The sequence below is a fragment of the Manis javanica genome, chromosome 6 (genome assembly GCF_040802235.1).
Source record: "Manis javanica isolate MJ-LG chromosome 6, MJ_LKY, whole genome shotgun sequence".
In the NCBI taxonomy this organism is placed as follows: Eukaryota; Metazoa; Chordata; class Mammalia; order Pholidota; family Manidae; genus Manis; species Manis javanica.
This window is the reverse complement of record NC_133161.1, coordinates 118,485,215-118,511,840: the sequence shown is the minus strand read 5'-3', so window position 1 is coordinate 118,511,840 and position 26,626 is coordinate 118,485,215. Positions and strand designations below refer to the sequence as shown.

The following is a 26,626-nucleotide window of genomic DNA, read 5'->3' as shown; positions in this document are numbered from 1 at the left end:
CAACACGGCTAGGACAAAAAACAGAACTTCATTTGAAGATGATGTGAAAAAGATACGTGATAAAGGACTGACAGTCATCATCTGATTTAAGTCATTTAAACATACTGCATTGCTAATCCTTACTTATTAATACTATGAGTACTTCTGTTTGCTCATTAAGAACCTTAAAGTCTCTGTTTCTTACCTTTTGACTTCTTGTCATGGTATGACCTGCCTCGATAATGAGGGATGTCCAAATACAGATTCTCAAGATCTTCTTGCCATGATTCTGGATTGAAATGTTTGAGCAAATCTTCCACAGTATCAAATTCTGCAATTGTTTTATCCAGAGCATCCGCAGTGAGAGTGGGATCTGTTACTGATGCAGAGTGATACGATACCCCCTAAGAGTGACATACATGTAGCTCAGTGTACTCAGAAAAAGTCCATTGTTAAGTAATACAGCAGTCATACAACTAGATGGAAGGGATGTAAGCAACCTTCTGACTGTAAGACATCATATTCACAAATACCATATTAAAGTACTCTGCCATTGTTTTGCCATATTCCTAAATAAGAGCAGTTAATTGGTTTTGCAAATTAGTACCAGGCAGATCAAACACTTGCAGTTCGTCCAAATTACAATCATTACAAAAGATATTGACTGAATGGAAATATCAAAATGAAGTCATCCAATTTCTTTCTTGATTCAAGGTCCCAAATCATCCATATCCAAATCAACAAATAACGGTGAGTATTTAATTCTGAATTCCATCCACAGAAGTCGTGCATAAACTTTTCCATTCTCCCATGTTTAGCCTCCATGTCTCGTCTTGACAGGTCACCTAGCATTTCAGGCGCTGTGTGAACAGGGTTTCAATTCTGATAAAATTTGGCACATTAACCAGCTTATTTACCATCAATAAGGATAATTAGCCATGAAATCAGCTCTCTTGACCAAGAGTGGAAGATTCACATGGGAACCATATTTTTTTTTAAAGTGCTGTCTCTTGCTAATGATCCCGGTTGTCATGAAAACATACTCTTTAAATGGGGGACACAAGATCGCTGAAAGTCTAGAAGGGATTATATATTTTGTCATTGAATATATATCTCCACATAAGTTTCCAAGCACTTACTTCACTAACCCTTGTACAATCTAGAGGTAAATGAGCCATGATTCAAACATCTCTGTAAAAATTCATGACCCATTAACAAGGAAATAGGGAGCATATAGTCTCAAACGGTTTCTAAATGTCTTTAAAGAAACTGCCAAACAAACAAGACACCCAAGGGCAAATGTGTCCTATCATGATGGGAAAATGGAAATTAATGGACAGTTGCATTCCTGAAATTTAACTGCAGTATCCTATTGAGAAATAATATGCTTGAAAAAAAATCTTAAACAGCAAAGCCCACATTTATACTCTCACTCTTAGGAAATGTTTTCTCTTTAACCAATCAAGGTCCAAAGGTCTGTAAGCCACTGGATGATCACTTGCTCTCGGAGGGAAGTGGTCTCTCTTCAGCAAAACTAAGGGGTTTTGTGAAACCATTAACCTAACCTTGGTATAATTTAGAAGCAGTTTTCAAATATGTGCTGCAGGGGAAGGAAACTGGAGGGAAGATGAAGTCTGGGGAGTAGGCTGGGAAATAAGAGATAGACTGGTGAAGGTATCAGGCCAGCTCTTTAATCTGTGTGTGTGTGTGTGTGTGTGTGTGGCTAATAAAAGCTGAATGCTGATTGATGCACATCATTCTGGCTTTCACATCCCTCTTGGCATCAAATGCTAGTGGTGGATGATACTATGATTCAGTACCAAAAATCCAAATTCCCATTCAACTTTGTAATGTCTGGATAATCTATAGTCTATCTGGATCATATTCACCAGATGATTTATAATTAGTTTTGTATCACAATATGTGGGTCAAAGATCCAAAAAAATAAAAATGAGCTAGCCAAAGCTAGGCACATGGCAGCATATAAAAGCTTTGAAACTAAAATGCTTCTGTTTTTTTGAAACCAAAGCAGGGCCATCAATTAAACCATTCCTGCACAAGCAAACACTTCTTACAATGATGGCTCAGGAGGATCCTGGAATGGAGTTTCCTGGCGTTGCTCCTTATGGCACCTAGAGCATTGTGTGTACCCGGATAGTTCTTCAAGAGAAAGCTGTGGAGGGGCTCTTGGTTGCCTAGAGGGAGGGGGAGATCTAATCTCTTTGAATAGAATGAAGAGCAAATCCAAACTATAGTTAAAATGTATAATTGTCCTTGTATGTGAGCTTTACTATTGTTTTCCAGTTTTGACTCAGGATAGTTGACAGAAACACCAATGATGGTTAAGAAAATATTTATGAATGACCAGGCAACCACAAGAACATTTTTGTTTCTTAGGTAATTATTTAAAAACCATGTTTGAGAGGTAGAACTAATTGAGTGTGCCTCTTTTAATTGCACTGTAACTTCTATCTCATCAGCTTTTGTTATATATTTATAAAAATCAATTCTAAAGCTAACTAAATTATTGCAAAATGATAACAATTTTTAAAATATGCTCGTAAAACTGTGTACTGATTTCAACGAAACCAAGTATGGTTTGTACAGAGGGAATGGCAGGTCCAAGGGTCCTTGCTCCCACCCCAGACAGTCCTTGGAAAGCAGAAGGCTGAGGAGAGAAGCTAGGTCCTCCTGGTGTTCCTAGAGGACCGAGCAGAGCCTGGGCTTGGGACTCAACCAGAGGAGTCTCCAGTGGATATGGACGCAGTGCTGAACTTCTGCAGAATCTCCCAATGGAGGGGACAATCCTTCTCTTTAAGAGGATCTGGATTATCCTGAGCTAAGGGTCCTTTGAAACTTACAATTTCTGCACTTAAGGCAGAAATGATTAGACACCCCTGAGCTATCCTGTATAATATGCTTGAGAAGCCAGAGGGTCTTGACAGAGGAGCACATATGTCTTGTGGCAAAAGCTGCCGCTGGATCTACCTTGAATTTCAGTCTCAGCTGCTCTCTCAGCCTCCTGCCCAGCCTCCAGCTCCACAGTATCACCTGCTGTATTTTAATTTTCACCGGCCTTACAATGATTGCTTGCACTTAGCTAGGTTCAGAGCATGCATTCTGGACTGTCAAAAACAAACCAATAAAACTCTTAATATCACCACTGGAGACTTCACGGATCCCTTAACCAGCTCATATTGTTTTCAGCAGCCACACCAGATAAATAAAATAGTCATAGAATCCATAGCTGCGGAAATCCTGCCATCTGAGAGAATTAAACAAAGTCCCCCAGAGAGAAAAAAATAGCATATTACTTTTGGGGAAAGAAATCAACTCTGACTCAGCCATGCCAACGCACTTTAGATCCATGGACAAGCTTTCTTCATGTTCTTGATCTTCAAAGAACAACTGCATTTATTATCCTGCATTTTATTGCTACCTAAGTGCTGCCCATAGGAGGGTGAGAATAAGGTCTGTTCCTTTTGCACAAAGCATGTAAGTGGTCAGAATACTGAGAAATGACTAAATTTGGAGAAAAAAATGGGGCATGAGCCATTGTACAGTTTCAGGGTGAGTTATGTTTTATTTTCAAGTCAAATAGAACACATGCTGGATTTGCACTTAAGTCATCTCACTGTAAACATTGGGATTTTTCACATCTGAAAAGGTCCTTGAAAATGCAAACTTTAACAGCTTCCCTGGAATATTCAAAAAGCTATTTCAAAATTTCCTACTTGAGCTTGGGCCATGGCCAATTTAAGACATTTGATATGTCTGGACAGTCCTTTATTTGGAATATTCTACTTTGAAACTGGTAAATACCTATGTCATTGCTTATTCCATGTCCCTACAATGGATACTGGCATTTCCTGAAAACCTTTCTGAAAGAGAGGAGAAAAGGGTGCCTGACATAGCCCACTATAACCTAAAAGAAATGGAAGAACAACTCATGCTTGACATCTGGCTTTTGGTCAAGCCGTAGATCCTTAATGCAGTTGAAGTCATTTTGGGGTTGACTTTAGCTACTTAATCAGTTTTTTTCATTGGTAACAGAAAATAAATTACTTACTGAGATAGAACTTGTGACTGACTCCCCCCAGTTGGTCTCTGAAGCTGCCACGGGTTGGAAATCTTCCTAGAACGCAAAGAAACATCCATGTGAGTCACTCAAACCTCTGTTCTGTTCATTTCTTGCAGTTTCAACATCTTAGCCATCTGAATGTTCTTCTAACTAAGTGATAACAGAAACAGGGGCTACATTCCTGCTGAACAGGATACCATTTATCTTAAACACATCTTCTCAAGAACCCTTCTTTTTCAAAACATGGACAAATTGCATTCACATTTACTTCCAAGTACTGGTTAAATGCAAAATGTGCAGAGAGAAGTTCAAATTTTAACTCAGCCACATACTGGCTATGTGACCTCAGGCAATCTTTTTAATCTTTCCAATCCTTCTCCATCTATAAAAGGCTGGTATGGGATGCTTAAATTATAGGGTTGTTTTGAGAACTGAATGCATTAATTATGCAATTATAACCAGCATTTAATGAAGTACTTAATAAAGAGTAATAATAACCATGGTCGGTATTGTTTATTTGGTTTGAACTGGGTTCTGCATCATGTTCAATCATGACTGCTGAGGTAGGCTACAATAGCAGTGATTTACTCAAAGGTAAATTAACTGACAAAGGGCTATTCCTGACTCCATCAAGACCTGTCAGGAAGAATGGCAGAGGGGAGAAAATGGCTGGCAGACTGAGAAAGTACCACCTATTTGGGGAAAGAAGGTAAAGGTAGACTTGAGAAGGTTGGTTATCTCAGAGAAGCCTTAAAGGTTTTGTGATAGCAATGGACCTCCGAAAAAAGGTTCTCTCCAAAGGCAAACTTCCCTTTGATTTGTATGTGACTTTCCTGTTAATTACTCTGGTACCAGTAAGTTTTTAAAATGTAATGAAAAGCTGATTTTGCCATTTTTCTATGACACGAATGGTTTCTTGACTCTTCTAAAATTCATCAGATTGGCTAATTTCTTCTAGCCTGAAGAGTTAGTAGAAGGTATTTCAAGACGATGTTGAGAAAAATTCAGCCACTCAAATCTGACAGCTTATTTGCCTAAGTGTATTTACTAAATAAGAGCTAAGTATAAGGTCTAAATTTCATTAACATTTTGAGGAGCTGAAAGTGCATTTGCTAATTGCTGGGGACGAGACTGGTTTATACATAAATGTCTGTGTTGAAGGAAATTGTAGTTTTTGCCAAGCCAAGTCAAATGTGGGGTTTAAGGAATAAACATCTATTGAAAACTGGCTAGACACGATTACTCTAATCTCAACCTCAGAATAGACAGTAAAGAAAGAGAAAATGTGTTCTCTGCACTCTGTAAAACAGAACATACTCCAAAAGGACAATGAATTCCCACAACAGAAGGCTATGTGCAAACAAATGAGGACTGGCCTTTACAGGAGTCTTCCTAAGCGGGTGGTGAGTAATGAGACTAGGCAAGACAGCCAATGGCTTCTCCATTTCTTGAAGAGAGTCTTGGTGGGAGGACAGGTAAAAGAATGATATGAGAAACCCTCAAATCATAGAATTCTCATTTTTCACTCATTCATTCACTATATGTTGGTCATCTCCTGTGTGATACATTCTAAGCCTCAGGTAGAATCACAAAGAAGTAAGAAACTATCCCTGCCCTCAAAGAGTTCAAAATGTAATCATGTAAATAACCATGTGCAATAAACTCATGAGGGTTCTCTGATTCTAGTTTAATCAAGGTACTGTGGCAGGTAGAAAATTCTACCTGAGACGAGATGGGCTTGAAAAAATTTCCCATTAAGAGGTGACTCTTGAGCTGAGTCTTGTAGGCTCAGATAGTAGATGAGTATGTATGTGGTTACTTGCAAGAAAGGTAGGATAGAAAACATGGCCAAGATTTCCAGACAATGTGAGGAAAGTATAGAGAAAAAGTAACTTACTGGGGTAAATTAATGAGCCATGGTGGACACAGTGTGTTTGAGGTGCCTGTGCAGTTTCCAGGTAGAGATATTTAGGAGGCCAGTTGCTATATGAGAATGGACTTGAACTTGAGATCTAGATTTGGGAATCATCATCACTAAAATGGCAATAAAGCAAGTAATGGATAGTGTTGATATACGTGAATATCAGAAGAGGGACAATCTTAAAATCTTAGAACTGGAAAGAACTTTAGTATTGTCTAGTCCAATCTTTTCATTTTAATGATTAGAAAACCAGTTCTCAGAGATATAAATGGTGTATGCTCTAAATCAAGTGTCCATCTTCTGGCAAAGCTAGGACCATCAGAACTCACTTTTAAATACAAGTTGTGTGGTAAGCTTTCACATCATTACAGCTCACTTGGGTTGAACAGTGTCTCAAATGGAGTCAAGAGAAAAGCAGCAAAGACATACAGCAGAGTATCAATGGAAGGTTTTATGATGATATCCTTCAACGTGTTCTTAGCTATTTAGATTTTGTATCTATACCTACTACATTCTGTGACTTCAGTTTATTTAATTTTCTTGCACAAACACATGCTAAACATGTTTTGTTAAGCATTTTAAGTATGAAGGGCCCTCAGGCACATGTATCGAGCAAATATTGCACAAAGAACTTTAAGCTTCTTCACTGTCTGGACTATAGAATTCCGGTTAGGAACTTAGTAAGCACAAATGATAAAAGATTTCATTAAGTTCCAAATAAAAGTAAATATATCTTTGCTTAGTAACATGAATATCAGACATTTAAAGAAACCAATGACCTTTTACGTTATTTCAAAATTTACCATTATTTATAAATGACCTATTTAAAATGAGCTTATAAAAAGGAACAATATCCTTTATAAGAATAAAGCACAGAACCTCCAAATTTTAGGCCTGAAAGGAAAACTGGCATGGGAACAAAGCAATTTTAACAAACCAAGTCTAATATACCAGCAAGTGTCCCAACTGCTTGCTAACCTTCTCCATGAGTCTAATCTCTCTGTAGAGTTTACATTCCATACAGCAGCTAGAATTTTCTTTCTTTCCACAGGTTTGTTTAGAAACAACTGACGTACAACATTGTGTACGTTTAAAGTGTACAGTGTTATAATATGATACATGCATATGTTACTAAATGATTACCACAATAAGGTTAGTTAACACATCCATCACCTCACATAATTACAATTTTGGGTATACATATTGGGAGGACATTTAAGATCTACTCTCTCAGCAATTTTCAAGTACATAAAAAAGCATTCTTAACTATAGTCACCATGCTCTATATTAGATCCACAGAACTTACTCATTTTATGACTGGAAGTTTGTACCCGTTGACTAACATCTCCCATTTTCCCACCCTTCTAATACTGGCAACCACCTTACCATTCTCTGTTTCTATGAGTTCAGCTTTTTATTTTAAGTCTTATATTCTACATATAAGTGAGATCATACAGGTTTTTTTCTTTTTTTGTGTGATTTATTCCACTTAGCATAACGTCCTCAGGGCTCAACCATATTGTCATAACTGAAGGATTTCCTTCTTCAGGCCTGAGAAATATTCTATCAGTAATTCCATGTGTTGGCTATTATGAATATTGCTCTAATGAACATGGGGGATATAGATTTCTCTTCAGGATACTGATTTCATTTCCTTTGGATATATACCCAGAAGTAGGATTGCTGGATCATACAGTATTTCTTTTGAGGAACTGCCAATCAGTTTTTCATAGTGACTGTCCATTTTCATTCCTACCCACTGTGCATCAGGGTTCCCTTTTCTCCACATGTTTGCCAACACATTTCATTTCTAGTCTTTCTGATAATAGCCAGTCTAGCAGGTGATTAGACTTTGATGATTAGTGATGCTGAGTATATTTTCATGTACCTGTTGACTATTCATATGTCTTCTTAGGAAAAACCTCTATTCATGTCTGGTGTCCCTATTTATGTCAGATTGTTTTTTGCTACTGAGTTGTATAAGCTCCTTAAGTATTTTGGATATTAACCCCTTATCAGATACGTGGTTTGTAAATATTTCCTCTCATTCTTAGGTTGCCTCTTCATTGTTTTGATTTTTTCCTTTGGCTGTGTAGGAGCTTTTACAGTATGAGGTAGCCTCACTGCTTCTTTACTGCCTTGGCTTTTGGTGTCATATCCAAAAAATCATTGCCAAGACCCGGGTCAAGAAGCTTTTCCCCTATGTTTTCTTCTAGGAGTTTTATGATTTCAGATCTTGCATTTAAGTTTCAAATCTATTTCAACTTAGCGTTTGGGGTGTAAGTTGAGTGACTTAAGATGGAGGTCCAATTTCATTCTTTTGCATTTGAGTATCCAGTTTTCCTAACACAATTCATTGTAAAGCATATGTTTTCCTTATCAGGTATTCTTGGCTCCCTTGTCAAATATTAGTTAACTGTATCATTTGCAGGCTATTTTATTCTATTGGTATCTTTTTAAACTGGATTATCAAATAATTTCTGTCTTCTGTTTTAAAGACTCCAATAGCTTTCCACTGCACGTAGGATCTGACCTTGTAAAATCTGACCACTGCCCGCACCTCACCCTGGTGTCCACTCTGATCTGATATTCTACATTCCTCCCTAGCTCTACTTGCACTACGCTGGCCTTCTTACGATCTTTCAAACAATGCTCCAAGTTTATTTTCTCCTTAAGTATGAATCTGTTGCTATTCCCTCTGCCTGAGACACACTGTCTCCAAGTGTTTCAGCGACTGGCTCCTCTTCATTTAGTTCTCTGCTCAAGTATCAAATTTTTAGAGACTCTTCCTTGAACACCCTATTCAAAATACTTCCACTCTTGGCCACTTTATCCACTTAACCTGCTTATTTTTCCTTAAAGCATTTACTATTATCTGAAATGATTTTATATTTGTTTTATTATTGGTTATTTCTTTCCCCAGGGTATGCTCCAGAATGGCAGGAGCCTTCTTTATTTGTTCTCAGTTGCATCCCAAGTTCCTAGCTGAGTTTTTGGTACACACGCCAATTTCACTGGTCCCCAGTGTATATTCAGGGATGATATTAAGCTTCTATTCCTTGTACTGGGAAAGCAGAGGGTATAGTCGGAGTCCATTCTGATACCCAATCATATCGTTTGTTACATCCTTTTAACGCCATTGCGGGAAGACAGCTTGCTTTTCCAAGCTCTAGGCTGCTGGAAGGCAAACTTCTTTTCTGTGGATGCTCTTAGCAGAGCAGTGCCTTAGCATTACTTAAGAAATGCTAAAATAGAACAACAGTGAATGCATCAAAAAGTACAGATGACAAAAACATATTCCTGTTCATTGTTAGAGTAAATGCAGATAAGCACTTTAAGAGCCACCTCCCATTTTTCTGAGGAGAGAGAACTATTTGCTAGCTCCAAGAAGTAGGTACCAATTCAGCCCTGGATTTCCTTCCCTTCGGCTCCTGGACTGTAGTATGTTTCTTTCTAAAAGAAAGGAGGTGATATGTTGGTTACTTTGTTCCTCAGTGGATGCAGGGAATCAGTACTTTGGTGCTGTGGGTAACTTACTGAAGTCATGGGGTGGGGGTGGGGTCCAATGCCCTCCCTTGAAAAATGAGCAAACAAATTCAGAGCCAAATGAATTGCCCAGCATTCCCAAACCAGTTATCAGTGGAGTCAGGACTAGCACCCAGTAAGCTATTGTGCATCTCTTAGTCATACGCTCTTTCCAATCCACCAAATAATGATAGGCATCATCCTATAATTATAGGCATCTTAATCTGCATTGCCATAATCCAATACAAATTAATTTAGATCATCAAAAATAACTTATTCTGTTTATGTCCTCAAATAAAAATTGTTCATAATTACATTTTGGCAGTGAAACTTATTGTTATGGCATTTTGAAATGCAACTCACTCCTTATTCTCTGCATTTTACTCTTTGGAGTTTTTTTGAAAACATAGATATCATTCTCAGATCTTTGCTTTTAAATAGCTTAGTATTTATAGTTTGGTTTATATGAGAAAAGTGTTATAAACTAGGAGGTTAGGGAGGTATGTGAAAATAAAATTTTAAAGTACATGAGAATACAGATAAATATTTATATAATTAAAGTGTGGAAGAAATATTTCTAAGCATGGATGCTAAAGTCAGAAAACATAAAAATTGATATAACTCACATATACATAACATTGCATAAATCCCCCAAAGTACAAAATGCAAACTGAATGCATAATGACAACTAGCAAAAACACCTGTAACAGGTAGTTAACGCCCTTAAAATAAAAGGAACTCCTGTAAATAAAAAAGGTTATAAAAGTATGTTCCATATCATACAATTTTGCTAGGAAAATATACAGATAATCATTGAAACAGGATATTCATGACAATATTGACATTGCCCATTTAATGATTGACGATTTGTTGCTTTTTTTGACTATATTTTCTAAAATTTTCACAGTAAACATTTAATTTCAGTAAGAAAATGCTAAATTTATCAAACAGCAATGGGAAGGAAAAAATGGATTGGAGTTTGTGAGCATTTACCCCTAAAGCCTTTTAAGTTACATTATTAGATTGAATGGTGTCACCTATATATTCCCTGGTGGAAACTAAAAGCCTTCTTGTAGAAATGCTTCTCACCAACGACTAAGTAGAGAATTGCTCAAAGATGGGACAATAAAGATTGCTCTAGAATGGTCACGTTTGCCTCAACTTAAAACATGGCTAATGCAACAAACTTTTTATGTCTTTAAAAGCAACCATGAAAAGATGCAGTCAGCCATCAGCTCAGGGCCAGACAGGCATTTATCTGGCTCTGTTTGAGGATGGTTTACTCACAGGCTCAAAGCAAATTACAGCTGGGGATAAACTAATATTCCAGGTAATGAATATTTTCGATAGTAATTTTCACCATTAAAGGCCATGATGTGAATAGGAATTTTCATTTTCAGAAAGGATATGTCCAGATAACCCTTCAATCACCTTGTGTGCATCCCAGTGGGCAGGTTGTTCATTAAAAAGCTGCAAGTGAATAATCCACTCATTCCTCTACCAAACCAAGTTTACACACATTCAATAACTGAGCACCTCCAATGGATGCCCAAATGAATTCCTCTTCTGTCTTGTAACTGTGGATCTGTGGACAACTGTCTTTTGAGTCTTTAGAGACAGCTCTTGCCAGGTCTGTATTTCACACAGTTGGGATGCTCAGTTTCACCACCTGTCCCTGGATCTCGTGGTGGACGGCTGTCTGTTCTTACCCTAGGTGATTATGTTGTACGTGAACAGATGAGCGGAACTGTGTATGGCTCAGAGGGATCTACTCCATCTTCTCTTGAAACATGGGAAGTTACTTGCAGATTTTAAATATCTTAGACCAAAACAATCGTTAACTTACTAAGGATAACTTACTTTGGGAAAATTTTAAAAAACATTTGTCTAGGTATTTTGAAAAACCGTCTTCTGTTGCTCTTTTATATTCATTCCTCAGAGGCAGAAAACAAAGAAATCCCTCTCCTAATTGTATCTTGTGTTTCTTGATCGAGCTAATGCTTGGAGGTTGTTTTTTTTACAATGTGAAAACGCAGAGGGATTTGTTGAGATTCATAAAATAATAATGGACAAACACAGCATCAACAATTAGAACCATCAGTGAATTCTTCATTTGTTCCTGACACTCTGCTCTGTTCATGACCCACTAAGGGAAATTCAAATAATGCTGAACTTGGAGGCCTGTGCCCTGGGATCACGCTATGGGTGGAGATCCTTTAGAACAAAGACTTTCGACACTTTAGCATATGAATTTCTGCCACGAAGTCCAAGCATATACCTGGAAATAATGATATATTGATGCCCTAATATCCATAGGAACAGAATAAAACAAAAATGGAAAACCCTTAGGTTCAGTCAACCTCTGTGATCGAACCAAACCTTTACAAGTACATTTCATTACATGCTTATCATCAAACTGGTGCTTCCACAGGTACTATGGTACAGGCCTTAGCTAGAAGCCAGCTTTCACTGGAAACAACATTTAACATAAGGATATCAAGTGTTCAAGAATCAATGATTAACAAGAATCTAGGGGCATCTTTTAAAGTTAGAGAATTTTCCAGTGATGTTTAATAACAAATATTCTTAGAGCTCTAAGAAGCCCTGGACATGAATTCTCTATTATTGGAATTATCATTTTAATAAAATAAATCTATCTTTTTAGCTTATCATTATTGATAATAAAATACAACGTTTTAATTAGGACTTCTAAGATTCATCAACAAATCAACCACATAATTTTTATGCTAACATCAAGGCATTTTTTAAGAGCTTTTCTGTCTGATTATGTTATGAGACAAGGAATTTCTTACATTGTTAGTGTTCAATTTCTTCAGACCAAACTTAGTTGGGAAAGTTGTTCTCAATAGGATAAGCAAAGATTGCAGCAAATACAATTCAATGGGTGAAGAGGAAATTTCCTTTCCAGTTAAGAGGCCGCTGATTTGGAGGGGGTTGTGAGAGCTGTACTAGAGCTAGAAATGGATCAGTGTGTTTGCAGATAGACAGATGGGGTATAATCAGAAAGATAACAGAACAAACTGCAATTATCTCTTGTATACTATGACTTAAAAACAATAATCCTGGAGAGGAGGTTGATGGTCAAGAAGGTTTAAAGCCTGTTTGCCAAACAGAGATGTTTTAGCAAGGAGCTGCACAGAAAATTGCAAATTACAAAATACAACTTTGCTAAAAACACAACTTTACACTCATTGCACTTGATACAGATCGAATGATAAATGAACATTTAATTTACATGTAGAAAAATACTGAAGGGGTCTTCATCAATGTGTTGCTGAAAATCTAGCTGCAGATTTAAATTTTGTGAATAGCTCTTGTAAACACAATAAAGTTGTTTAGTATTAAGAAACTCTATGATTAATTATTTTGTAGTAACAGCTGTCTTTTATGGAGCATAGATCAATGTGCCAGGCACTAGATGAAACCCCTTCTGCACATTATCTCATATATCATTTCTGCAGCTTTAAGAGATAAGGAAGCAGGAAGACAGGATGCTTAAATAACTTGCCTATGGAAGCGAGCCCAGTTATTAAGATGCCCCCTAGATATCTGAACTTGAGGCTGCCTCTGTGCTTTCACCTCTGCTGAACTATTCCTCCTTTTATTTATAAAGAATCCTTTTATGAGATAAACAAACACCCTTGATTTGTGCTAAGTACAGGTTTTCATATATTCCTTAAATGCATTTCAAGATGAACATTTGGTTCAGTTCACCAGTAGCCTGAAAATTATTAAAGATAGTACTTTGATATTGCTAGGCTAATCTTGAAGTCTATTTATACTCCCAAGCTGAGATGGATGGCTAAGGAAATTATTTTGCTACCTTAGGAACATTACATATTTGAAAGAAAAGAAGAAACATTGACCTGAATTATTCATATTTTCATTTTCCTTGAATTTAGTATATTGCCTGGTGCATAGTGAGCACCCTTTTTGTTTCTGCTACAGTTGAAAAAGGAAATACCATTTCATACTCAAAATTCAACAAACCACTTCATTTTGACTGGACACCTCTTTGCTGAAATCCATACTCCTAAGAACTGCTAAATTTATCTGTACTTGAATGGCACTATATGAATGTATTATCCTCATATTGGCCTAAAGCTAGTTATAATATTAAAACACACATGAGAGGAAATGGGGATTACAAACACTATGAAGATTAAGGCCATGTCTCCAAAGAAACTGAGCTGAAATCATTTTATGAACTCAAATTGTTCCATTGCTAATTAAAACTCCTAAAATTTGACTTTAGGGAGACAATACTATTTAAAGTCCAACAGACAAAGCCATAGTCAACAGTTTGTCATACTACAAGAGAAACAGCACTTAAGAAATGTTACTCCTCAAGTGATAGGTTTATAATGAAAAGGGGAACATCTTGTAAGAGAGCCAGGGGAAAGTCAGCCATAAAGTATTTAAAAAGCTTTTCATTACTTTTTAAAAATCTGAATATTGCTTAAGGAAGAGACTTTGTGTTGAAGACACATTTCCTTGTACACATTCATCCTTACCCTTACTGTGGACCAGGATGCATTCATCAGTGCAGGCACCCTGCGTGATGATCATTTGGCACTACAGGCTATGTCGGATGTAAAATATTTGACAGCCACGTTGATATTGTAGAGCTATGTAAATGAAATAACCGTTAATTCAAAGTACAACCTTTTCTTGACCTGACTGTAAGGGGATTTCCAAATTCATTTATGTGGTTAAACTGAAGAGTCAGTTAATGCAAAGTTTGAAACCAAGTATAAAATCCATCCCCCTGCAAATCACTCTTGACAAAAGGTGAGATTAGCACATTCTTGACTTTGCAGTTCCTCTTTCCACTCAACTAGCAACTAATCAAAGCAGTTTGCAGGTCTCAGATCTCAAACACAGGCTTGCTGCCCGGGCCGTTAGGTGAGCTTGCTGAAGCCCAGTGCTGAACACACAGGTGGTGGGTTTCATTCTGCTAAGGGCTGGTAAAGCTTTGCACAGAGAAAACCTCAATACCGTGGTCACAGTCTGCGGATAAAGCCAGTGAAGGAGACTTCCTGGGAACAGAGGCACGACTCAGTCTGTTATTACTTCCTCATCTCTCCTTAGTAAACAACAGTCTTCTCCCATTGGTGGGGAAAATCACTTCTGAAGAGGATTATCGGTAAATGAGAGATCCTGCCATTTGAATACTATTAGTTAATGCTTATGGGCTTTTACAATTCGTTTGTATTTTGGGTTATCATCAGTTAACAGCAGCATTTTTTACTTTTGCCCATCTTTATGTTAGCAATATTCATCAGTGGTTTTAGTAAGTGAAAATACTAGGCTTCACACAGCAAAAATTTTAATTCTAGATTGGCTCTTCTTGGTCTCCTGCTATACTTTTTTTTGTATTATCATGCTGTGTACTTACAGAATGCAAATTCATTGCTGTATTTATCTAAGCCAAATATAATTACAAAGGTAATCTTTGCTGCCAAAATAATTAAAAGTACAGTGCATTCCAAATTCAAAGAGAAAATATTCTAGGGCCTGAGTACACTATTGCTTCTCCTCTACTAGGCTGGGAGAAGTAGAGAGGACTATGTTTTTGCCCAGGCCCAAGGCTTGGCTGAGATGTTCCCTGAATATGGATTATTTTAGGCATACTCATGTCTCACACTTACACCTTATACCTATTTCTTTATTCTCAGCAGCACAGTTTTGGAGGTAGAAGGGAGCTTACAGATAAGTAAGTTCAGAGTTCTACTCACTATCTTACTAAGATTTTTGAATGACCAAAATATGCAACTCACTGTGCTATGCACTGGGTAATGCATAGAAGCATAAGATGTACAGTTGCCCTTGGGGAATTTATCATCTAGATTAATTCTAATTCCCCACTCTTGTCATTCCCAGTTGAATCAGCAACTTTTATTTTCTTAATGGCTTACCATTATGTAAAATTATCTTGTTCACTTATTTCTGTACTTGCTTCCAAGTCTGTGTCTCTCATTAGAATGTAAACCCTTAGAGGGTGGGATGTTTTCTAACTTTCACTGCTTAACCCATAGCATTTACAACAAAATCTGTTAACTAACATGTATTCATTCAGTGAGTATTAGTTAAATGAAAGAATGAATAGTCTTTGGATTGCTGTGAGAAGAAAATGAGATGATTCGTATAAAGTCTGAGCACACTGGCTGGTATTTAGTTGAGTGTTAATATGTGTGGAATGAATAAATGAATAATGAGAGACCTATAGTGCCGGGAGCCATGCTACTCAAGCTGTGAAGCAAAGCTCAGGCTGGAGAAAGACCTCCCAAAATCAAGGGCCTTTGCAGCTGGTTCCCCCTATTACCCAACTTGATTTTGTTATTCTCCATTATACTATTGGCTTTGCTTTTGCTTGCATTGTTGCCAAAGACTAAGCTAACCTTTGATAAACAGCATGGAAAGGAGGAGAACATCAACTTCCCAGAAGCTTTTCAGGCCAGTGCTCCCGAAGGATGGACCACGCAGGGGCCAGACGGTGATCTTGGCAGGGAATACCAAAACCTGCAGACAGTTAGTCAAACACTGACTACTCCATCTCCACCTAAGTGGGAATGCCCCCCTTGTTTGCAATGCTAGTGAAACTAGTGATGGAGAGTTTTATAGGAAAATTAGAGAAATAGAGTTATAGGGGAATACTGAATGAAATAACCCTGTCTGACACTTAATCCATCTTCTCATGTTTTCTTCCCTCTGCTACTTCTATAGCTTTTCTTCTTCCTTCCTAATTACAGCCTTTTACTAGAACCTGTGCCTCATATTTGGAATTACCAAGTACCATAATTTTTCCAAGAGGTAAAGATACCTCAAGACAAGTGCTGGGCCTGGAAGCCATAGGGCATACATCTGCAAAGAAGTAAAAAGCTAACCTTTCCAAAGAATATTACTTCTCTCTCACTTACCAGCTTTACATCTCCCTGTATGGCCCTGGAAGATGGCTGGTTAGCCAGAGACAGGTAAGATTTCTCATGGGAGGAACAACCTAAGACAGGCACAGTCGCAGGGGGGCCATCAGGTGAGAAAATAGGGCCAACAGAGGTGAGGCTTAGAGCCTCACCCCCCCAGTTTTGAGAGAAATTGTCTTCATCCGTGGATGTTTTGTTGACCTTGTCCAGCTTGAATTAATACCTAGTCTATAGGCACAGACCTGATCATCTACACTTGCCTTCTTACAGCACTAAATCAGGCTTCCTATCTTTATCTTGCATCTACCTATGACAGAATAAATATTATGAGGAGATAAAATGTACCCATTGCATTAAAAATACAGATGATAATACCTGCCTAGCTAACTGTAGTAGTGAGTGACCTGTATTTCACCCTGAGCCGATAGACTCCATAGTCACTGCTGCATGCTGCATGCTCCTGCAGTCACATGCACTACTTAGAAACTGTGTTGCATAGAAACATAAAACATAAAAGAGTACATGTTGCTAGGAAAAGTTTCGGTCAAGGAACAGAAAAAAAAATCACCTAACACTTGACTAACCATGTACAGATTAAAAGGAAACAGAAAGAAAAAAGCTTGCCTATGCTTGTTAATCAAAAGAACAAATAAAAATAATCATATCCTTGTGCAAAATTGTATAAATAAAGCTGTCATCGGCACTTTGTCGAGAGACCTCCTCCAACTGACTCCATGTCCTGTCTCTCCATATGCCGACTCCGTCCTGCACCTTCAGGCATCCCATCCCTAGGCTGGAGCTGGACTCCCCCACTATAGAAATAAGTGTTCTAGTAGGGCCATAGGCAAAGTCCTAGAGGTCTACAGAGGGAGGAATGATTTACATCCATCTAGGAGCACTAGGGCAAAGTCTCAGGAGTGGCCTAGGAGTTGACCCCTGAAAGATAATCAGGACTTTCAATAGGAGAGTAGACAGGTGGAGATGAGAGCATGCACAAAGGCAGAGAGTGGCATGATCTTGGGCCTGTGACTGTGCCAAGTACCAGCAGGAAATGAGGCTGAAAAGGAAGCAGCAGGTCAAATCAGAGGGTCTTGGATGCCAGGTTGAGTCTTTTATTTATTTATTTATTTTGACAGGGTATTTAACCACTCATTCAACAGGCACTTGCTGACTCCCACTATTACTCCCACTGTATCCCACTATTACTGACTACAGCTCAAGGTGCGGGAGCTATAAAATGCTAAGAACGTCAAGGCTGCCGCCCTAAGAGTGCTTTCATCCTGACCGCCCTTTGCCTGCCTACAAGGAAACCAAACCCCAAAAGGTGAAGCATCAGTGTCACTGGCAGGTCTGGTGCCTGGAGCCCAGGTCTCCCCACAGACTGTACTGTGATGCACTGCAGGGAGCTGTTTTTTATTACAGCCACATCCCCCTCACCCCTGCTCACACACTCCTTTCCGTGTGTATGAAACAAAGGAAAACCTTTCATTATCTTGAATTCAGTTATCTTAAACAACGTAATAGAGTCCGTAGAAAATAAAAACAACACATAGCTGTTCTGAGAGATGAGAGTGGTGGAAAACATTGAAGATGAGAAGGTCAGTGCTGCTGGTCTGGAGAAACTTTTTGGAACGTCTGTGATTTTCTAAGGCAATCTTAGAATTAGGATTCATTCCTTATTTTGGTAATCAAACCTCTAAAATGATAATAGCATTCTCCACTGGAATATAATTTAGTTCTATCTTATCCCTCAGCAGGATACAAAATTACCTTTCTTTTTCAAAGGAGAGAGAGGATGTTTGCCTGATGAGAGGATTCAATAGATGAGAATCCCTTAAGTACTTTATGATGACCCCTGAGGTTGGTCAGCAGGGACTGATTTGGTGGGATTACTAAAAGCTATCTCTAAACCCAGCAGGGTTCATGAGCATGCTAGAATACAGATGCGCCTGAATGGCTTTCATCAGAGGATCTCTAAGAACAAACAAAATAAAAGCAAACCCCATGCCTTTAAATGACCAGCAGGGGAGTGGAGAAACTCCTTTGCTCTTCACCTTGCTGAATAAGGTTTGCAGTGGTTTTGGTTGGGAGAAGAGATTTGTTAACCAGTGTGTTAAAGCATTTTTAAAACGTGACTTTGGAGACAAAGCACCCAGAATTGAAGCCACATAGAACACTGACTGTGTGACCTTGGGCGAGGTAAAACTTTTGTGTGAGAGCCCTGATTTGTAACATGGGAAAAATACCTTCCCCCGCACACTCACTCCACACAGGGTTAGTTGAGGTTAAATTAGATAATTCATGTGAAACTAACTGGCGCAGGTGGACATTCATTGTATTCTTTCCAAAACTAGTACAGTCTTTGCAATATATTATCTTTCTATTGAAAAGATAGCTATGTTAATTGAAGGGCCCCCAGCAGTAAGATGGCAAACTTCCGGCTTCTCTTCCGGGGTCCTCGGTTCCCGCCGGCGCCACCTGAAGCCCAATCACCTCTCGCTCCCCTCCCAATCCCAGCACCTAGCCAACAGCCACCAGCCCCATAGAAGTGACACCTCAATCAATTCATGCCCGTTCCTATATAACCCAGCACCTTTCCCTAATAAAGCGGAACTCTCCAGTGAATTGCTGCTGTGTGTCGCTCCTTTCCTTTCATTGGTGCTGAAACCTGGGAGACGGGACACCCCAACTGGGCTCCGTCTTCCCCCCGACACCAGCAGCAGCTTGCCCTCGTCCTCTTTTTCCGGCGCTGGCTCATCACACTCACCACTCCTCTCTGACCTTTAGGTAAGTTTTGCCCCCGGGGTGGGCCACTCTTCCCCGAGCTATCGCAGTGCCATTGACCGTGATCGTCCGGCAAGGCCCTGACGCTCAGGGATGAGGAGGGAACTCTCCCCGCTTCAGGCCTTCACGGCTGCGGTGGACCCTCAGGCCCCTCCTCCAACAGCCATAAATCCCCACCTCAAGCCTTTATGGCTACGGCGGATGCTCAGGCCCCTCCTCCAATAGTCATAAACGCATTCACCGTCCCTTCCATCAGTGCTGAAACTTTTTAAGCAAAATTTCCCCGGGGTGTGCCACTCTTCTCCGAGCTATCGCAGTGCCATTGACCGTGATCATCCGGCAAGGCCCTGATGCTCAGGGATGAGGAGGGAACTCTCCCCGCCTCAGGCCTTCATGGCTGCAGCGGACCCTCAGGCCCCTCCTCCAACAGCCATAAATCCCCGCCTCAGGCCTTAACAGCTGCAGCAGACTCTCAGGCTCCCCCTCCAACAGCCATAAATGAGGTGACTCCTTTGCGGATGAGAACGCTCCCTTTCCCCCCCACCTTCCTCCTTCTGCTCCGTCCGCCGAAATCTGTTCTGTCTGCCAAAAACTCCTAGCGCTAGGTACCTCGGGACTCCGGCACTCTGCCTTCTTAGGGAAGTCTGGGTGACGACCCACACTTCCTAAGAAATTCCGACTCGTATACGAGTTTCCGCAGACCACCAAGGATCATTGGGGATGCCCTTTGTCTCCTTGTGGTCTGCTTCCAGTCTGAGGGTCTCCGTTCATCTTCCCCTGTTTATCTCCTTCTCTGTCCTTTAGCCATGGGAGCCTCCTCATCCCTCCCTGAAAGTTCACCTCTTGAATACCTGCTTAAGCATCTGGCTACCCTCTCCCTGACGCCTGATATAAAACCAAAACTTCTCTGTAAATATTGCTCCCAAGATTGGCCGACATACCCCCTAGACAATAACAACCAATGGCCTGCAGGGGGAACTCTTGATCCTAACATCACTCGCAATCTCTTTAACTACTGCCAGCGCCTGAAAAAATGGAAGGAGATTCCCTATATCGAAGCTTTCCTCCTCCTCCTCCCCCCCGCCCCCTCCCAAGTGCTCCTAGCCTGCAAGCCACTGACCCCGCAGAAGCCTCCCGTTCACTCCCTTCCCCTTCTTCTCCTACAACAGCCCTTCTCCCTTCCTTCCCCACCATCTCCTCCCCCATCTCACCTCCGCCTTCGTCCCCCGCAGATTAAGCCTGAGCTTTTCAGCCCCCCCTTTAACTAGGTCCTGGGGGCCTCCTCCATCTTTGCCCTCATCACCTATTTCTCCCATGTTAGGGACCACCTTTGTCTTCTCACATGTTTATAGGGAGAATGGGAAAGCACCTTCCCCCATGTCTGAATGCAGCATGGGAAAGCATAAGCTAGAGAACAACTGGTGCAGTCCTTAGAAGTTATCTGTCCACAAAAACATATCTTGTCCTCGAAGACGAGCCAAGACTCCTCACTCTGAAAATAGGGAGACCTTGAAGATGTGTAGAAACACCGCCCCTGCTTCTAGCTATGCCCTTCCCCCCACTTGCGGATGTGGCAGGAATGGAGAACAAAGAACATTCTGTTTACATATTCCATTAGCAATTAACTGGAGCCCTGCTGTAGCTCAGTTAGTAGAGCATGGGACTCTTAACCTCAGAGTCATGAGTTCAAGCCCAACTAGAGCAGCAGAGGCAAGCAGCTAAGCAGCTGGGCTGCTAGCTGGCGACACGTAGGTCCAATTCTATCATTCTTTATTTTCTTTGCCCCCCTTCTGCACTTCAGGACCTGATCGACTAAGCACGGCTAGACCACGTCACTCCCCCACAGACTGAGCCAGAACCCTTCAGTCCCCCTCAGACTCGGTCCCAAGGGCCTCCCAAAATTATCGCCCCCTCCGGGAGGTAGCAGGATCCAAAGGCATCGTGCGCGTTCACGTCCCTTTCTCCTTAGGAGATTTAGCCCAACTAGAGAAACGCCTAAGTTCCTTTTCCACTGATCCCACGACATACATCAGGGAGTTTCAATGGACCCTCCAGTCTTACAGCCTCACGCATCATGACATTTTCATGCTCCTGGCCAATACTCTCCTCCCTGAAGAGCGTAGACAAGTTTGGGACTTCGCCCAAACGCATGCTACCGAGACCCACAGGACTGACCCCACGTATCCCTCTGGCCCCACTGCTGTCCCCGAACAAGACCCACACTGGGATTATAACACCGCCATGGGTCTCTGCTCTCGAGATATTTTTGCCTCCTGCTTAATAGCAGGTCTGAAAAAGGCAGCTCATAAAGGAGTCAATTTTCAAAAACTCCAAGACATAATTCAAAAGAGAGACGAAACCCCCTCCGAGTTCTTAGACAGACTCACTCAAGCCCTATTACAGTATACCAGCCTGGACCCAGAAACACCTGAAGGAAGACATGTCCTTATGACATACTTCCTAGCTCAAAGCCACCCCGACATTAAAGCTAAACTCAAAAAGTTAGAACAGGGCCCCGCTACCCCACAGACTGAGATCCTAACGGTGGCCTTTAAAGTCTTCCATAACCGGGAGGAGGAGAAAGAACGCTGTAAACAAAAGGCTGATCAGGCCAATTTTCTGATGTTAGCCCAGCTGATAAAACCACAACCTGGGCGCCCCTCTACAAACAAGCCCCCCCCCCCCAGGAGCTTGTTTCAAGTGTGGAAAAGAGGGACATTGGTCAAGGGCATGCCCCTCCCCCAGATCTCCTACCACCCCATGCCCCAGATGCCACAAAAAGGGTCACTGGGGGTCTGATTGCCCAACCACCCAAAGGGGAGGCTGGATGAACAACCCCCATCCTAAGCCCGCCATAGTGGGGCTGGCAGAAGAAGATTGACGGGGCCTGGGAGCTTCTTGCCTGACCATTTCCATCACTAAACAGGAGCCCAGGGTTACTTTAACAGTAGACGGTCGCCCCATCTCCTTCCTCCTAGATACAAGAGCCACCTTCTCAGTCTTGCGAGAATACCGGGGCCCTACCACGCTAGCCATTACTCCTATAGTCGGGGTAGGAGGTAAACAGATTTTCCCATTAAACCCCCCCCCTTTTATGCACAATCTTAGACAATCCCATACCTTTCTCCCACTCCTTCCTGGTTATGCCCCAGTGTCCCATCCCTTTACTAGGACAGGACATCCTTTCTCTCCTCCACATTTCCATAACTATATCCACTCCCATAGTCCCCAGTACTCCCTTTCTGATGGCTCTCATAGCCGACGACCCCCCTCTACCCAATGAAAGCTCCAGTTCTGCTCTCATACACCCTGTAAATCCCAAAGTTTAGGACATTACAAGCCCCTCCATGGCCCTATGTCCCCCTGCCTCTATCAAATTATGTGACCCCTCTCAGTATATGTGTCAGGCCCAATACCCCCTAACCACTTCAGCCCTCATAGGCCTCCAACCCATCATTCAAGATCTCTTGAACAAAAATTACCTCAGACCCACTCACTCCCCATTTAATATCCCCATATTAGCTGTTAAAAAAACCAACGGATCTTTCCGCCTTGTCCAAGACCTTCGCCTCATCAACATAGCCGTTGTCCCTATCCATCCCTTAGTTCCAAATCCATACAGCCTTTTATCACAGATCCCTGCCTTGGCATCCCACTTCTCAGCCCCAGATCTCAAGGACCCATTTTTCTATCCCTCTAGACCCCTGCTCCCAAGATTTTTTCATCTTCACCTGGATGGACCCATACACAAGACATTCTGAACAACTCACTTGGACAGTTTTGCCACAAAGCTTCCGAGATAGTCCCCATATTTTTAGACAGGTCCTAGCTCAGGACCTCAAACAGTTTCATCATGATCACTCCAAGTCCACCTTATATTACAATACATGGACAATCTTCTACTCTGCAGTCTCTCGTGGGAACAGTCTCAACTTGACACTGCCTCCCTACTTAACCTTCTAGCTTCCAGAGGTTACCGAGTATCCCCCATCAAAGCTCAAATCTCTTCCCCTCCTGTCACTTACCTCAGATTCCTTCTATCTCAACAAAGAAAGTCCATTACCTTAGACAGAAAATGGCTCCTCTCTGACCTGCCCATTCCCAAAACCAAGACAGAAATCCATTCCTTTCTAGGCCTGGCTGAGTATTTTAGCATGTATCCCTAACTTCTCCCTGTTGGCAAGACCCCTATATGACCTCAGCAAGGGCCCCTCTAAAGAACCATTATCCGCCTCACCCCAACACTCCTTCATTAAGCTCCATCAAGCCCTTGTAGAAGCCCCAGCTCTCCATCTTCCTGATTTGTCGAAGCCCTTCTCATTATACATTCATGAGAAGTCCAGTCAAGCTCTAGGAGTCCTAGGCCAATATTATGGCCCATCGTTTGCCCCAGTGGCTTATCTCTCCAAGCAATTAGACCCCACAGTTCGGAGATGGGCCCCCTGCCTACGAGCATTAGCCGCTAGACAGCTCTTGCAGAAGGCAGCTCATACATAGATTGACAATCAGGGCGCCCCTTACCATTCTGTCCCCACATCACCTAAAAGATCTCTTAACCTACAAAAGTTTACAGACTCTCCCTCCCTCCAGACTCCTGACCTTACTGTCCTCTTTCCTCCAAAGTCCTGTTCACCCCCTTTGTCACCCATATCCGAATCATGACTTTTTCCTCCTTTACTGCGCTCTCCCTTTTTTTCCCCTCATTCCTATTGTCTTCCCCACCACCCCAGCCTCCTTTGTATGGCGATTCAAAGTCAGACAGACTTACACACAGCATCAAACAAAAGTTACTGCCCTCATTGCCACACCAGACTGCCCTCTGAAAAGCTGCTCTGAGCCTTTATACCTCCACTTTCCTCCCTCCACTGAAGTGTTCACTAGCAGCTACCCTTATTCTCCCTACCTCTGCTTCCTCTATGACCAAAAACAAGCCTATTGCAGGCGATGGCCAGACACCTACAGGAGATGTCCCTACTGGTCTTGCGCCATTCACTACATGGGTAACTTCCAGTACCCACAGTATTACTCCTCCAACCGTTTCATGAAATATCCCAACGGCTCATTCTCCTTATCAATCCCAGATCCCTGGGACTCTCGATAGGCCGCTGGAGTCACAGCCTCAGTTTACTATGGGGGGTCCTCGACCCCCCACGCACCCTTCATATCTCTCAAAAGTCTGTTCCCTCTCATTCCCAGATCTCTCAAGTTGCATCAGATATCAGACATTCCGAAAAAGTCATTATCCAAACTCTTGACGGTGCCTCTTCATCTTCTTATCCCCGCCCCTCTTCTCATTTCTCCTACTCTTCATTACAGCTCATTCAGGACACCACCATCTTTCTCAACCACACTCTTAACACCGCCAATTGTTTCTTGTGTGCATCACTACAGCGCCCACTGCTGGCCGCCGTGCCCCTTAATATTTCCAACTACTCCTTCCATGCAGAAGGACAACCCCTCCGCCCCCTGGCAGACATACCCCTATGGGAACCAGAATACGCAGATAATCTCACCATCCACCACTGTGTAGGTCCAACTCCACCCCCCTCCAGCGCACTTCACTGCCTCTCTATCAACACCCCTACCTCCAGCTCTAAGACTTTTACGCAACCGGGACACTTCTTTTGGTGTAATGGCAGTCTTTTCAACTCACTGCCTCTCAGCTCCGATACACCCTGCATTCTCATCACCCTAATCCCACAGTTTACACTTTACAGCATGGCAGAATTTCTTGAGCTCCAACCTCCCTCGTGCACAAAAAGAGCTGCTTTCCTTCCCATCATGGTCGGTATCTCTTTGATCACCTCAGCCATTGGGGCACGGTTTTCGGGAGAAGCCTTAGGTCACTCTCTATGGGCAGTTAGAGATCTCAACGCCAAACTTGAGGGAGCCCTGACATCCACTGCCAATTCCCTAGCCTCTCTCCAAAGACAGGTCACTTCGCTAGCTAAAGTCACCCTTCAAAACCGGCGGGCCCTAGATCTGCTTACAGCTGAGAAGGGCGGCACCTGCGTCTTCCTCTGGGAAGAGTGCTGCTATTACATCAACGAATCCGGCATTGTAGAAACTGACATCACCAAACTCACTGACCTTGCTTCCAGCCTCCACTCTGCTTCCAATTCCAACCCATTCTCTTCAATACTAACAAATCCCCTCCTCACCTGGCTCTGGCCCATTGCAGGCCCCATAATAGTCATTCTTCTCGCCTGTCTCTTCTTACCCTGTATAATAAAGTTCATCAAATCCCAAGTCAGAAAAATCTCTAATCAAGCTTTCAACCAGCTTTTACTCAGGAACTACCAGCTTCTGGCCACAGAAGATCCCTCACCCTCACGTGACCTCCTCACCACACACTGAGATGGACCCCTCTCTCCACTGGAAACTGGTACGGGAAACAATGGCCGCAGATGCCTGGCTCCTGATACCCATATCCTCTTAGCACCATTGGAATCAACAGGTCCTTGACCTATGGTTACAGGGAACCTTCACTGATTTCCAACCTGCAGAAGTCCACATCTACTCGTCCTTACTGTGGGGAGTCCTATCAACCCTTTCCTCCCAATCCTCAAGCCCTCACTCCCTTCTCCGCCCCCATTCAGCAGGAAGCAGCCAGAGAGAAAGCAACGTCCACAACCCCATAGAGGAGAAAGGGGGGAATGAAGGGCCCCCACCAGTAAGATGGCAAACTTCCGGCTTCTCTTCAGGGGTCCTCGTTTCCCGCCAGCGCCACCTGAAGCCCAATCACCTCTCGCTCCCCTCCCAATCCCAGCACCTAGCCAACAGCCACCAGCCCCGTAGAAGTGACACCTCAATCAATTCATGCCCCTTCCTATTTAACCCAGCACCTTTCCCTAATAAAGCGGAACTCTCCGGTGAATTGCTGCTGTGTGTCGCTCCTTTCCTTTCATTAATACCTTTGCCAAGGTGTGAATCACCTATTACAAGTTGTGGAGTCAGACTCTCTGGATTCAGTCCAGATGGAGTCTTTGTATCAATCACTTAGTTTCTTTGTGCCTCAATAGTCCTATCTGAAAATGGACATAATGGTAATCCCTACCTTAGAGGGAATGTTTTAAGGTTTAAATAGATCATGATATGTAAAGCTGTCAGAAAATAGCTGGACACATGGAAAGGCTTACATAGTTCATAATGTGTGATCAAAAACGAAAGTTTCTGTGATGAATGCCCTTGTACTTAGTATATTTCTTTCCTGGGAAAAACTGCTGTTTGGCCTATTTAAGCTGCAATGGCCCGACACACTATCACTTAAAATACTCATTGAGATTTTGAAATCTTCAGAGAGATCTTCAGATAAGATCTCTCATCTCATTTCCCTTTCTCTACCATGTAAGCTGGGTATGTGCACAGATACATTAGATAAAATAATAGCTG

The 26,626-nt window shown here is 41.8% G+C and overlaps 1 protein-coding gene across 5 annotated transcripts in view; it reads right to left on the bottom strand.

Moving 5' to 3' along the window:
• PDGFD (platelet derived growth factor D) overlaps positions 1-26,626 on the bottom strand; it is a 232,595-nt gene that overhangs the window by 26,082 nt on the left and 179,887 nt on the right. For all 5 annotated transcript variants that reach the window (XM_073239358.1, XM_073239357.1, XM_037026087.2 and 2 more), the window contains 2 exons: positions 4,049-4,114; positions 185-383 (listed from right to left, as the gene is read on the bottom strand). In XM_073239358.1, the coding sequence (XP_073095459.1) occupies positions 185-383; positions 4,049-4,114 (265 nt within the window). The remainder of the gene's footprint in view (positions 1-184; positions 384-4,048; positions 4,115-26,626) is intronic.